This window comes from Epinephelus fuscoguttatus, linkage group LG13 (genome assembly GCF_011397635.1).
Source record: "Epinephelus fuscoguttatus linkage group LG13, E.fuscoguttatus.final_Chr_v1".
Lineage (NCBI taxonomy): Eukaryota > Metazoa > Chordata > Actinopteri > Perciformes > Serranidae > Epinephelus > Epinephelus fuscoguttatus.
The window spans coordinates 24,881,896-24,896,582 of NC_064764.1; the positions used below are offsets into that span (position 1 = coordinate 24,881,896).

Sequence of the window (14,687 nt, forward strand, 5' to 3'; positions counted from 1 at the left end):
ATTAATTAGAGGGAGAAGGAAGTTCAACACAAGCCAGGGTGACACACTAAAATGTTTAAACGTTAGTCTGTGTGCACTAATAAAGTTGTTTAATTGTCCATGCTCGCAGAAACTCGTCTCTTCATTTAATCATTGCTCATTAATGTTTCCAAGAGGGACAAGATTAACGCGGTTCATCAGCTGAATTATGGATACAGCCTCCCACCCTCTCTATTTATCCTACTCAATACATGACGTTTCATTTCTGGTAATGCTCGAGTGCAAACGTCATGTTCTTAATGTGATTAACTGTTGCAGTCTGCATCGTTTTCATAAACAGTGTTGAAGCAATTAATCCCCCTCTGTCAAACATCAGGGTTTAAATCTCAGTGACGTAAATTGCAGATTATCTTGAACATTTTTGACAACTTGCTCAGAATCATAAATCTTAAATTCATCTCTTGGTATTGCACTTCACCCACACATCCCTCACACTGTTGCAAATTGGAATACATCTTCAGCCTTGAATTTGCTGGATAAGCTTCAGGGTTTCACAGACACAGATGTACCCAGGAATCTTTGCTCCAGTAAAACAGTTTAATAGCGCTGCCCAAGGCGGCCTGATGTTCTGAGGGTGCTGAGTTGTTATGTGAGAGAACCAAGAGCCTCTGAACTTGGAGATGGGAGCTGGAACTACATTATATACACTATCAGCACACAATTGCTGGCAGCCTGAGGCCATAACAAAGTTGAGGAGATGTTGAAGTGAGAGCAGTGGAAGATGAGTCTAAATCAAGCCTTGAACCGCAGCAGCGATCGGCTGGGGCTGTGTATGCTTTGTATCACACTGCAGTTAGTGTAAGCATGTTTTACTGTGTGTAGTGGAGAGAGGCATGTGATTTAGAGTGTGAGCTTATGCACACAGAGGAGCATGCTAGTATTTATGTTTGATTTGGAAAAAATCCTGAGGGACTTCATGGTGGATGTTGTGCTCAAAAGGTGAATAGCACGTTAATCGGGGGGAGAGATGAAAGCAAGCGGAACCTTGAAAATTGCAATATAGTGACCCAGTCAATGAAAACCATTCACCACACTGTGAGACCTTCAAATCAAGCAGCCTGCATGCTGATTTTTAGTCCAAACACTGAGCTCATGACAGGTCACCGTCAGCACTGCATTTACACTGAATTACACTGAGCGTTATGGTGAAAGTCCGGATGGAATTTCTGTCCTGGTCCTCCAGTGTTAAAGGTCTAATTAGTTGCTCATGGTTTGAAGAGCGTAATTGTTTCTATGTGTGCACAAGTGTGTAGTCTTTGCCATGATGAGCCATGATGCTGGAAGCCATTAGCAAACACAAGCGGGGAGAAATGGAGCGTTTCCCCCACTGAGATCACTCTCAGATGTTTGTGTGTGTGTGCTTGTGTGTGTGTGTATGTGTGTGTGTGTGTCTTCAGGTTAGGGTCGCCAGCCCACGTGTGTGTCCCTGATAGAGAAAAACTTCAGTGTTCAGGACTGGACCCCCACAGGGCTTTTGATGAGTAACAAAGCTTCTTCTTTTTTTACATCAATAGAGCCTCATGCTGTTACACATCATCCACTGCTCTGTAGTGTTGTCTCAAAATTGTATTTGTGGGAGTGTGGCTCTGATAATATAATGCCCTGCACGTATGGAAACAGGTGGTTTACAGGGCGACTATGGATCCTTAAAAAGTCTTAATTTGTCTTAAATGCACATTTACAAATAGATGGCCTTAAGAAGTACTAAATTGTCTTTAATTAAGATTGGATGGGTCTTAAGTAACGCCACCATAAGAATCTCCAGTAACCAGGAGGGAAACACAATTTGATAGGGAATAGACCTTGACACAACACCTTTATGCTCCCATTTTTGCCCCCTCTATACATTTAGATCACATAGTAGAGTGCTGCAGGGGTGACATTTATTTGTATTTCAACATCGTCCTGATTTCCTCGACAAAACGCCTAAGGGATTTTTCCATTGGATTTTGGATTACTGCAGAAAATAAGCTCTGCTGCAAACAAAATCTCATGATATTTACACATTACACACAATACTTAAAATATCGCTTTTATTACTTATGAGGCGTTAATGCAAGCACAAAGAGTAAAAAGCTAATGAATGGACTACACTATGATCACAGCACTTTGAGGATGACTCCACAACGAGGCCGTAAAACCGTGGTCGGTGTGATGACATTCCGTAGTCTCATTTAACCAGTAGTCAGCAGCCGTCATGTAAAAGCTTCACGATTTATGAGTGGGGTATTTACCGTATTTTTAAAGTATTTTACGTCATAGAACAAACTGTGAAAGTCTCCACAGACCTTGTATCAAACATCTTCCTAAGAACCCATTCAAAAAAGCCATCGACTTTGAGGCAAGCGGACTGGAAGTGCTAAAATGCTAACTAATTTCAGAGTTTCCAGACTAATTCCTGCAGCACTCTATGGTGGAAATCACACATGCAGAGCAGTAAGAGAGTATCAGTGGTGGAAGAAGTGGTCAGACCTTTTACTTTGATAAAAAGTATAAAACTACTGTATTACAAATAAAAGTCCTGCATTCAGAATTTTACTTATGTGAAAGTACAAAAGTTTAAGCATCAAAACGTACTTTAAGTACCAAGAGGAAAATGACTCATTATGTAGAATGGCCCATGTCAGAATAATGAATAATGTCAGAAGTCATATTATTGAATTAGAATTATTGACGCATCAATGTGATCGTCACTTTAATGTTTTAGATGGTAAAGATGGAGCTCATTTTGACTACTATACTGCTGGGTAGTTAGATGTATATTTTGTGTTAATATCTAGCGGCACGGTGGTACAGTGGTTAGCATTGTCTCCTCACAGCTAGAGGGTTCCTTGTTTGAACCCAGGGTGGAGGGAGTCCTTCGTTGCAGAGTTTGCATGTTTCCCTCGTGTCAGCATTTTTCTGGGTACTCCGGCTTCCTCCCACAGTCCAAAGACATGCAGGTTAACTGGTGACTCTAAATTGTCAGAGTGAAAGTTATAAGTATCAGAAAATGGAAATATTCAAGGAAAATAGAAGTACCTCCGAATTGTACTTAAGTGTCAGTACATCATCACTGGATTATCAGTGTCATTTTGACTAACTGTTCATTTTGAACTGACACCCATGTGTTTAGTCGGTAAGAGTGTATTTTCACCGCAAGTTTTGTCTTGAATTTCATTTGAAGGGGAATTAATAAGGTTTTAAAAAGTCTGAAATTCCGTTTGTTTATACCTGCAGACACCCTGGGTTATTAGACTCTTCTGTTTCTGTCATTTGCATATCTTTCTCGCTAGTTCTCATTTTGTCTGTTCCTCAGAAGAATTAGCATCACCACATGTGATGCAACCCAAATTGTTAGCGTGCTTTCTGATCAGCAGTTTTACCCTGTATCGTGAGAGAAACATGCAAAGAAGCTGGAGGGCTGGTTGGAAGAAAAAAAAAGGGAAAATGTGAAAAATGCAGATGTCGCAATGAAATTGAATTCTGCGAGTGTTATCTCCACACTGTCACAACAAGTCAGTCAGTTAATCAGTCCATCAGCCACCCTCAGTTCACGGTATGTCTCTTGTGCTACAAGCAGTATTTGTAGTGTTCTCCCCATCCCCTGTAATTACAGCAGTCATTATGACAGTATGTGCGTGAGTATTGAGAATTATATTCCTGGAGTGTAATTGTTGGCATGATTAAGACATGAATGGACGCCTTCCTCTTGCTCCAGCAGCAGTTACATCACAGTTTTGGAGGAAGCATGCAGCCATTGAAAAATGAACACTGTATGATTCTTGGACCGAACCTGACCCAAAAGTTATCTTTGGAAAGAGCAAGCTGAGAGAAAGTGTATTCGTTGTCCTCCCACATATTGCGGAAGAGAGAGGTTATGTGTGTGTGTGTGTGTGTGTGTGTGTGTGTGCGCGCATGTGTGTATTTTTGTGTGGTTTGTGCTTTGCAGGAGTGCTTGTGTGACTTTGTGGGAAGATGAGCTAAGACAGAGGGAGAGGAGGAATGCTGTGGTTACCTTGGTGTTCAGTATTGCACAGGAAATGTGACACGTTTGTTTCGTTTGCACACACACACACACACACACACACACACACACACACACACACACATGCGTGCACGCATACAGTCGACCGTGGAGCTGTGAAACCACAGCACAATGACCCCCAGCTGTTAGTGTGCAGAAAGCTGTTATCAGCGGCACAAAACAAAGTACTGACTCCATATGCATGTGGCTCAAGGACCCTCCTCCATCTCCCAGGATTTTATATGCCCCGATCAATCACTTTTACATGCACTGTATGAAGACTGAATAGAGATATAAGTAGATCAAGCGCTGTGCATACAAAACACTGTCTTGATTATGTTGTTTACCGACACGGCGCGCAGTAGCCTTGAGCGTGTGTTGATGCTGTTTATAAATGCGGAGCAGTGGTGGGCCGCTCAGCAGCGACAGAGGTCCAACATAATGGTCTGAAGTGCTAGGTGATTTATTGAGAACTGTGGGATGTATTCTGCCTTCTCCTGTACTTTCAAACTTGCTTTTCCAATCTCCATCTCATTATCACTGTGCCCAGCGCTCAATCAACAACTCACTACGTCTCCGCTGCAATAAATTTACTCGAGAGAGTCAGTCTGACTTGGCTGAGCACTTGGCCCAGTCCTGCACTTAATAAATCTCTAATTTATTGCACATGGCCGCATTGACTTCGTCTGAAAGGCTGAATGTGAAGTGCAACGATGCAAGTGAACTTTACATATATGTGTGTATGTTTGCACTGGTGGATCTTGTGTCCGCAGGAGAGGGAGATGTTCCGCGGGCCATCTCGCATACCTAGATGCAAACTATGTGTTTCATTACTAAGAAGCGCAGCTACTAAAACACATCACTCGTGCCAGGAAATATCACAATCTGTCACAGTAGAAAGATGATGCTGTTGACCCGCAGCGTGTATTAAATCTATTGCGGTGAGGTCATGTCTCATTTTCAAATCTGTATCTGTCCAACTCTGATGGTGTCATTTATCTTTCCGCCCAAAGAAAGGAAAACAGCAAATTTCTTGTTGAAGTTCACCTACAACGTTCCACACAGCGGTGATATTAACTCCTGTCACGACATCATCTGTCTTGCTTGTACTTTTAGGAGTCCCGCTGAAGCCGAGGAAGGAGCTGGTGTTTTTGGAGCAGCAGTCAGGTCAGCTGGAGATCCGCTGGTCATCCAAGTTCAACATATCCGTGGAGCCCGTCCTCTATGTGGTGCAGCGCCGCTGGAATTATGGCATCCACCCCAGCGAGGACGATGCCACCGAGTGGCAGACTGTGGCACAGGTAGGAATCTACGCACCATACGTACGGAATACTGAAGCATGTCAAGTTTTCCTCATCAAATGATGTGATGTGAGTGATTCGTTTCATCCGACATTTGGGATTTGCATCACAGAAATGTCAGCCTCACATGTCCCAGCGTGCCACATGCTACAGCTGTGAAAGTGCTGCAGTGCGCTGACAGACTGTTGCACACGGTTGCACATTCCTCACAGTCACAGTGTCTTTGAAAGTTTGGCAAAGAGAAACACGCAGATGACTGATGTGGCAGCAAACTCACATGGGGCTGTGACCCTGCGTGAACCCTGACCCCTGTGGTTTTCTCTCCCCCCATCTGTCCCTCAGACTGCAGAGGAGCGCGTCCAACTGGCCGACATCAGAGCCAGCAGATGGTACCAGTTCAGGGTTGCTGCAGTCAATGTCCACGGGACCCGCGGCTTCACTGCGCCCAGCAAACACTTCCGCTCCTCCAGAGGTCTGTGTGTGTATGTACACGTGCATGTGTGTGTGGCCTTAAGTTCCTGTTTGACACCCAATGCCCTCCATTTGTTATGGTGAAGACCTTGGAACAGGTGGAGCTTTGGGGAAAGAGTTAAGACCTGATTTGACTTCTGATCTGACCAGTACATGTGGTGAAGCTGTCTTCATCAATGTCTTAAGGAAATTGTGTGGGTTTTTTTTTAGAAGACTAAAGAAGAAATTTTTAATAAGAGCTCATGTGTGTCCTCAGCTGTTCAGCCCCATGGCTCCATACAGCAGCAGAAAACTGATTATGACCTAAAGGGATCGTTTGGATCTTTTGAAGTGGGGTTGTATGAGGTTATCCACAGTCAGTGTATTACGTACAGTAGAAGGCGGTTGGCATGCCCTCTGTGTTTTGACATATAGGCTGGAGTCTGACACAGACGGTAAACAGTTTCTGCCAAAGCCAGACGCCATTGAGAAAAACAGCGATTTAACAAAGCTAAACACAGGAGCTGCTGGTCTACTGCTGCCTTGTCAAGTTATTTTGTTTGTGTTGCTGTGTGACTTTGGTGTTTAAAAATTTAAGTTCAGATTCACTAAAGTCATGCAATAACACAAACTAACTCACGGATCAAGGCAGTGGTAGACCAGCAGCTCTTGTGTTCAGCAAACCCAAATTATTGTTTTTGTCAATGGAGTTTGGTGGATTTGACAAGAGCGTAGAGAGGGAACTGAAGCCGTTTATTGCTTCCCCATTGGAAAGAGCTGTCTGTGGCAAGGTAAAGCTGTGACAAAACTCTGCTGCTGCTCTCCCTGCCTTAGGCTTTCCATGTAGGCGCATGGAAGGGCAGGCTAAGAGGCTTTCTGCGTAGGCCAGAGGAAAGGCAGAGAAGCCCCAAGGTGTTCTTGACTGAACCTGGATAACTACCTCATACAAACCCACTTCAAAAGCTTCAAACAAATGCTTAAAACATGATCAATAAAACTAAACATACATTTATCACTATTGTCTGGTGGTGTTTGCACTGCTCAAATGTGTTTATTTAAAATTGTTTTCAGGTATTAAACCCTCTTTGTTAATCTTGTTAACCTGAGTTGTAAATAAGAGCCCCCCCTCCACAGCCTCTCCACATTTAACCAGTGAGCTAAGTAGAAAGGGTAATTCATGCCGATGCCAAGTAGAAGGCGAGTAATGAGGAGGGACTGGGTGTGCAGAGCATATTTTTTTCTGAGCTGCAACCAGATCTTCATTTCTGTCTTCAAAGCAGGGGTTTCCCCCTCTTTACAGTCATATAAAATGTAATACGTCTGAATTAGTCAGGATATTGCAGGTTTCAAATGAATGCAAGTGTTGTCTTGCTTCCAGAGGGAGTGACGCAACCGAGGCGCGCTTCAGATCTTTGCCACAGATTAGCGAACGAGCTCTGATGGCATCCTGCGTCGCTGCTCTGCTCCCGCACCCTGCACTCTGAGCGTTAAACGACACTAAATCGCGGCGTTGTGCTGCAGATGGCATTCGTTAAAGCGACGGCCAATTGTTGTGTGGTTCCCAGGGATTACAGATTTGTGAATATAATATTGTGTCTAGATTGAATCTGATCCAGATCAGATACAGCGGGTTTGACATGTAGAGGCAGAGACATGTGCCCGCCAGTTCAGCCTTGAGTTCAGCATCTGCAAATGTATATCATGTAAAATAGCGTCTGCATCGTGTGAACCACTTTAATTTAACAACTTGGTAACGCACAGTGCACATCAGCATACTTTACGAAACTTGTGTTATTTATTCATTAATGTAAAGTTGTTTACTAGTGGAACTTTGGCAGACGTCCTAAGTACTTCCATGTTCTGCCAAATACTAAAAACCCGTGCCAAATGCAAAACGTATTAATGTGTTTGGTGGTGTGTGTGTCTGTGTGTTGACCTGCCCTGTCAATCCTTCGTCATACATTTACTCCCCAGAGCATTCTGGATGGCTGTCAGACAGAGCCAGACACCAGGTGGGAAAAGGATTCTGCTGCAGGGATGGAAACCGATCTCCAATCAGGCCAATCGGTGCCAGAACGTTGATAGATTGATGGGAGCTGTCATGGATTTGATGAGCTCCTGGCCATTCTGTCATGCCATTGTTATTTATATAGTGCAGCCATATCATCTGATTGCAATTTTGCACTACCATACTATGTTAGGGCAATTTGTAAGAGCTGACTGCTTATTTGTCTTGCGCCGCCGACATCAGCTGGTATGGAGAGCCGATGTGTCCACTTGTGTTGTTGGACGGGATTAAATGTGTTTCAGGTGGGAGAGGGCAGGAGGAGAGGAGAGCCAACAGGGCTGTGGCGTGAATCATTTTCTCATTACAGAGGCTATTCCCTGTGGTATAGCGTCTGGCATGTGGCCCTGCCTTTCCTCCTGCACCAGGCTGACATCAGCTGGGTCACAACACACACCGATAGTCCAGAACCAGCTTTACTCTGGATACACACACACATTAGTTCGAGTACAGGAATGTTAAATGTGGAGCCAAAGTGAGCAGCATGTGTTTGTTAACCTCTGACCTGCGCTCTCCGTCCTGGCGATGGCTGTCATGGACGTGACATGACACCTGTCATAACATCTCATGGCAGATTGTCAGTGGAGGACTAATTACTTTGCACAGTGTCATACCAGTGGTCCCCCTCCTCTGCAATGCTCACCCGCAAGTGGTGAAAGGTGTCTTGGCCTGTGATGCATTTGACTTGAAATTATACTTGCAAGAAAAATGCCTTGGCTCAAGATGTGTCACATAGAAGAACCAGCGGCCCTCTTTGTCTTCCGCTGTAAACGTCTACAGATGTACTCAAATCTGTTACCGCTGATTGTGTTGTTTCTTGTTGTTGCTATGTCTTTAGATCCATCCGCCCCTCCCAGGCCAACCAATCTGCGTGTCAGCAACGTGACGCTGGGGGACGAAGGCCTGGTGACTGCCCGTCTCAACTGGACCCTGCCAGAGGAGCCCGATATCCCTGTACATCACTACAAAGTGTTCTGGAGCTGGACTGTGCCCACCAAGTCAATGGTGCCATCCAAGAAGAAAAGGAGAAAGACCACCAACGGGGTAATCTTCTCACCCTGTCTCAGTGATGTGTTCTTCCTCTTTCTTTCCCTTTTCCTCTCTCTAAGACGACAGGGTCTTTGTCCAGGATTATCTCAGCATCTTCTCCTCTGGCTTCAACACGTCATTGTAAATATCCAAGGAGAACGGATAAACATGGGAAAGGGGTTGCATTTATTTGTATATACCGGCAGGGCCATCAATCATGCACAGATTGATACAGTGTGTTCTACATTGTTTTAGTTCTTTATATACTGATGAAAGAACCCTTAAACGCACTGTTAAGCTTTGAACGAAAACACATTAAGTGTGATAAATGGCTATATTTGTAGTTATAAATCATCTTTTCAAGGTCTGTGTTTCTTAAACATCTCAATTTGTATTGTTAACTTTTTCTCTTTTTTTTTTTGCATTTGATACGTTGAAGCTTTTGTTTTTTCCCACTCCGTCTTTGATAGTGTATTTCAACTACTTCTAAAGTAGTACATGGCTTTATTCATGTATTTGTCTTATTTTCGATAAGGATCTCAGCAGGGCTGAACAAGTTAAACAAAAATCTAATTGCGATTATTCTGACTGATTTTGCAGCTATGATATGATTTGCATTATGTTACATCATTATTCTCATTTTCATTGAAAAACACATTAAATGATTATGGTGTGATTCTTGCTGGGATCTGTGCCAAACAAAGATGTTATCTTAAGTCTGTAGAATATGTTGCAGCTTGACAATATTTGATTTAAAGTGGCAATTTGAAAAAGATTTTAGCTTTAACAAATATTGCCCCTCCTGAAATTTGAAAATTGTGGTAGGTCATATTGGAATTTCGATAAAATTTCGATTAATCAGGTCTAGATCTTCATTAGTTATATAACTATACTCACAGTTGTTATTGTATTATTATAATTTACATTAATGCCTACAGCATATTTAAAGTAAAACAGGACAGGACATTTAAAAACATCCAAGAAACACTCTCATATAATGACATAGATAAGATATTTTAAGAAACATACCACTGATTCCCACTGTTAAAGCCCAACAATAGTTTAGTTTGCATACTGGAACATTCTCAACTATTTGGTTTGGCCAGGAAGAAGAGTTTTCATGGGCCTTTGTGTGGGATGTCACACAGACAAAGGCCCCCCACTTGCGATCACAATGAAAGGATAAATACAATTTGGTTATAAAAGCTTGAACAAACGGGCAAGCTAAGAGCTTACAGAGTTGGACTTCCTGGCATGGACGACTCAGAAAACCGCAGAATAATGTTTTGATTGTATTACAAATTTGTTTTTCTTGCTTCTACATAAAAATTGTGTATGCAAACATTTATTCAGGCTGTTGCAGATTAAAGCCACGGGTTCATACGCACATAAATTGACTCTATAGATAAATCATATACATATAAATCAAGACTGTCTGTGCATAACTGAATACATTATTAAGTGCTTTGTGAGCCATCTGCACAATATATCCATTAACCAATGTGTGACCTGATAGCACATACCTGTGGCTCAGTATCTGTAAAGAGCATTTCATTTGAGTCTCGAACAGATAGACAGATTGTCTAGACAGTCCACACACACCTCTATGGAGTCTTCTCCTGAATTAGTGTATTAAATGCATAGCAGATGTGGCACAGAGGAGATAGAGGTGGGAGACACCAGACACCCATTGACACATGTACTACTGGTTTCCACTTTGGCACCTCGGGGCTTTGAAAAGCAGCCTGCTGGTAGAGGAATGTCAAAACACGCACAGTCAATAACAAGAATTCATCGAGCTCACGCTGATGGTGGAATGCTGCAAGTCAAACACAGTGAGGAAGCCCTGGGAGGCTCTGATAACACAGCTCCCTTGCAAGGCCCTGAAGGCTATCTCCTCGCCGCGATACCTTCCCCAGCTCCACATGTGTTCTTAATAAGCAGGGCTTTCCCACAGGCCCGCATTGGCCCGGGCTGAGCTGAGCTGGAACTGTGACTGGGACAATGACAGGGCTTTGAAAGGAGCCTCAAGTGACTATGCGGTAACATACAAAAGCCAACATGCAAGTGTTTTGTGTTGTTGCAGGCGCAGAGCTGGGTGGATCTGGAGGGACTGCAGCAGAACAGCAGCTACACTGTGGAGCTGCAGGCTGTCACATACTGGGGACAGGTGCGCCTGAAGAGCTCCAAGGCTTCTCTCCACTTCAGCACTTCGCAGAATAATGAGTCAGGTAAACATTGATGCTAATTTTCTATCAGAAATTCAGCTCTCTGGCTTGTTACATGCTTTTAGCCACGAGGGATTGCAATGTTGGTCGGTTATTGATTGTCATAAAATGCTGTTTAGACATTCATAGTCCCCAAGAGATGTATCTGAGTGACTTTGAGGACTCTCTGAATTTTCCACTCTCGCTACCATGAGGTTGACATATGTGGCTTTTGAGGAAAATTCCTCAACAGCCATTGGATGGATTGTCCATATTGATCAAATTTGGTACAAACTTTCATGTCCGTGACAGGATGAATTGTCAGGCAATCACTTTGTCCACACTTTTCTTCTTGCACCACCATCTGGTTAAAATTTCATTTTGTCCACTTTGTGACTAAATCCCTGTCAAACTAATGACATTCCCATCATCCTTAGCTGTACGTCCTTTTTAGTGCTAATTTGCAAATACTAGCATGCTATCTCCACTAAGAAACTGACACAGCCGGTGTAACCAAATCATGCGAAAGTATAATTAAAGGGACAGTTCAGATTATTTGAAATGGGGTTCTATGTGGTACTTATACATTATCAGTGTATTACATACAGTACATGGTGGTCGTTCAGCAGGCTCCCAGTTTGGAGAAACCGGCAGGAGTACCGTCACTGAAGCTTAGCAAAGCACAGCTGTGGGCGGGGGCAGCAGGACAACTTATTTTAGCCACCTAATAAACAAGTCCCATCTGAAATAAATCAATATCAGTTTAAGTGTATGCTATATTTAGAATGTTTTCATTGCTTTACCTCGCTGTCAGACAGCAATTTCCGACGGGAAAGCTGTAAAGGGTTTCAGTTCCCCATCTATGCTCTCGTGAAAGCCGCCAGACTCTATTGAGAAAAACAATAATTCTTAGGGTGCTTTCAGACCTGGAGTTGTCTTGCTTTGGTCCGAATCAGGGACTAATTTTGTTACAAAGTCGTATAATTACCTAGAGTTGGTTCATGTTCTCACGGCAGCATTTACAAGCGGACCAAACTGTTCTCGATTGGTCAGAATTTCCATGCAGGAAAAATCCAGGATCCAGGATCCAAGATAAATGTGACACTTTCTAATGTCACAATGGAGGGACAACTACGCAGGTTGATTTTAGCGCTGGTCATCGTGGACTATATTGCTGTCATTGTTCATTTTAGTCAAACCATACAGTTTGAAAACGAGGCGCAGCTCCAACTAGAAAACAATGTTTTGATGCATTGGATGTGCTGAATGTGCATATTAAGGCAGTACAGGAGGAGGTGCACATTAATAATCCTCCAGGACTGTAACATGCTCATGTTTAACCCAAACAATGTGTCATGTGACTGCAGTTGGTTCGAATAGAGGTCGGAACACGTTCTCACCACAAACGAATTTGTAACCGGACTCAGACCACCTCTTCAAGAAGGTCTCGGTCCGGTTGTTTTGGTGTGAACCTGAGTGCAATTGTTGTGTTCATACCTGCCAAAATGAACCTCACTTAGGCGGAAAATTAACTTGAGTTTGATTGAACTGAACCAAACAGGCCAAGTGTGAAAGCACCCTTAAGCTCGCAGAACACATGGTCTACCGCTGCCTCCATCAGTTATGTTGTGTTATTGTGTGACTTTGGTGAATCCAAACATACTCTTTAAATGCTAAAGTCACACAATAATACAAACTAACCAACCAACTGAGGTAGCAATAAACTAGCTGCACCTGTGTTATATAAAAAATATGTTTTTGTTGCTTCCATAGTCCGCAGTGGTACATTTCTTCAAACTGGGGATGTGCCAACCAACATCTACAGCATGTAATACACTAATTATTGATAAGCACCTCATATAACCCCAGTTCAAAAAATTCAAACTATCCTTTTAGAGTTTCATGGAGGATCATGCACTAGCTGAAATAAAATAAAAATCCTGGATGGTAATGAACTTTCGTAATTGTATCTATACAGAACTGGCTGACCCAGTGAAGCAGAATCCAATTTTCTTTTATATTTGTTTGTTTTCCTTGAGTTAAATTTTCCTAAATTACTAAGTGTCTTCAGGCAAGCAATCATCGTGTGAATTGCAAAAAGGAATGGCCAAGGTGCGCTGACAGCACATCTGCATTCATTCGAAGCTCCTGCATGTTTAGAAATCACAGAGGAAGCCACGGCACTATGAGGGTGTACATTTTTAAGCATGGCGTGGCTCTCGAGGGAATTGAACCTCTAACCTTGGCAGCGTTAGGCTGTACTGCGTGTACCCGTCGAGTTAAACCACATTTATGCGTTAAGTGTTGTAACTGCTATGATATTACAAAGAAATAATTGTGTGTTTCTGTTACCATGCTGGAGAGTTTGCCACAACACAGTCACTGTCTTAGCTACAGCAGCAAACATTTCTCCTTTCTCTTCCCAGTAAAATCAGTACTCAAGTCAAAGAAGGAGGAGATATCCCCTCTTGGTTCGACCTTGGCCAAACGCCCCTCTGGCCCTCTAGAGGTCGGCACGCCCTTCTACCAGGATGGCCAGCTGCAGGTCCGTGTCTACTGGAAGAACCGGGGAGGTATGCGCTCTACTCTATTGATTTACAGCTGTGTTAGAATCTAATTTGCACCCCATTATGCCCATCAATCACTATGACTCATGTACACCATAATAAAGTGTTATGACTGATAATCAGTGAAACAATGGAAGATTCCTTTATATAAATGTGGTATCAGATGGTGTAAATTAAATAAACGGAACAGTGTGTCATTGTGAGGGCTGAGTAATGTGAGTGCTGGGCAAACTGGTGTAAACCTCGTCTGGTAGAGCGGAGCCACTGTTTAGTGGAGAACAATAAACACACAGAGCCGGAGCTGTGCGATGGGATTTATTGACAGCTGTATTTAATAGATCCTCACCCGTGCGTTAGTGTTGAAGCGGCCCATTTTGTTTTACAAGACCTGATGTCATAGGTAACAGAGACGGTCGTGGGTTGCGGCACCACAAGGGGTTAACGCCTATAGGAATGCCTGTCCCAGCGGCGTCCATTCCCCCAACCCTTCTGTTAATACCGGAGTGGAAATATGGAAACCTTGAAAGCCATGCTCTCAGGGTAACCTGTCAAGTCCCATTCACTGGTCTATGTTATGTTACTAATATATGTCATCGCCTAAGCCAAACTCCACATCTTAGAGTCAAGAATGCAAACCCTGGCTGAAGGAGAGCCCTGGTGAGACACCAACTGCTGAATCAGAGTGCGAGAGAGAGAAGGGGAAGATAGAGTTGGCCCAGAGCTGTTAGCAAGGTTGGCCTGGACTCAGGGAGTTGAGTGATGCTGACGGGGATCAAGCACGGCTTGGGAATCACAGTGTTGCAGTGCAGAGTTAATCCTGGTCCAGCTGCTTTTTCTGTCTCTTGTTTGCAGCGCTGGTCCGCGGTGTGTGTTTGTGTGTGTTTGCCACTGCCACTCATTAGTCTGAGGGATGACCCTGGCTTTGACTCTGACAACCTGGGTTCCACTACTGTAAACATACAGACATACAGATGGCCTGGAGAGTTGTAGTCTCTGGACATCTGGTTTGTGTGACAGAGAGAA

At 43.4% G+C, this 14,687-nt stretch overlaps 1 protein-coding gene across 2 annotated transcripts in view; it reads left to right on the forward strand.

Moving 5' to 3' along the window:
- Nucleotides 1–14,687, forward strand: part of LOC125900061 (anosmin-1) — a 52,799-nt gene that overhangs the window by 26,916 nt on the left and 11,196 nt on the right. For both annotated transcript variants that reach the window (XM_049594824.1, XM_049594825.1), the window contains exons 5-9: nucleotides 5,162–5,346; nucleotides 5,689–5,818; nucleotides 8,700–8,905; nucleotides 10,977–11,121; nucleotides 13,524–13,670. In XM_049594824.1, the coding sequence (XP_049450781.1) occupies nucleotides 5,162–5,346; nucleotides 5,689–5,818; nucleotides 8,700–8,905; nucleotides 10,977–11,121; nucleotides 13,524–13,670 (813 nt within the window). The remainder of the gene's footprint in view (nucleotides 1–5,161; nucleotides 5,347–5,688; nucleotides 5,819–8,699; nucleotides 8,906–10,976; nucleotides 11,122–13,523; nucleotides 13,671–14,687) is intronic.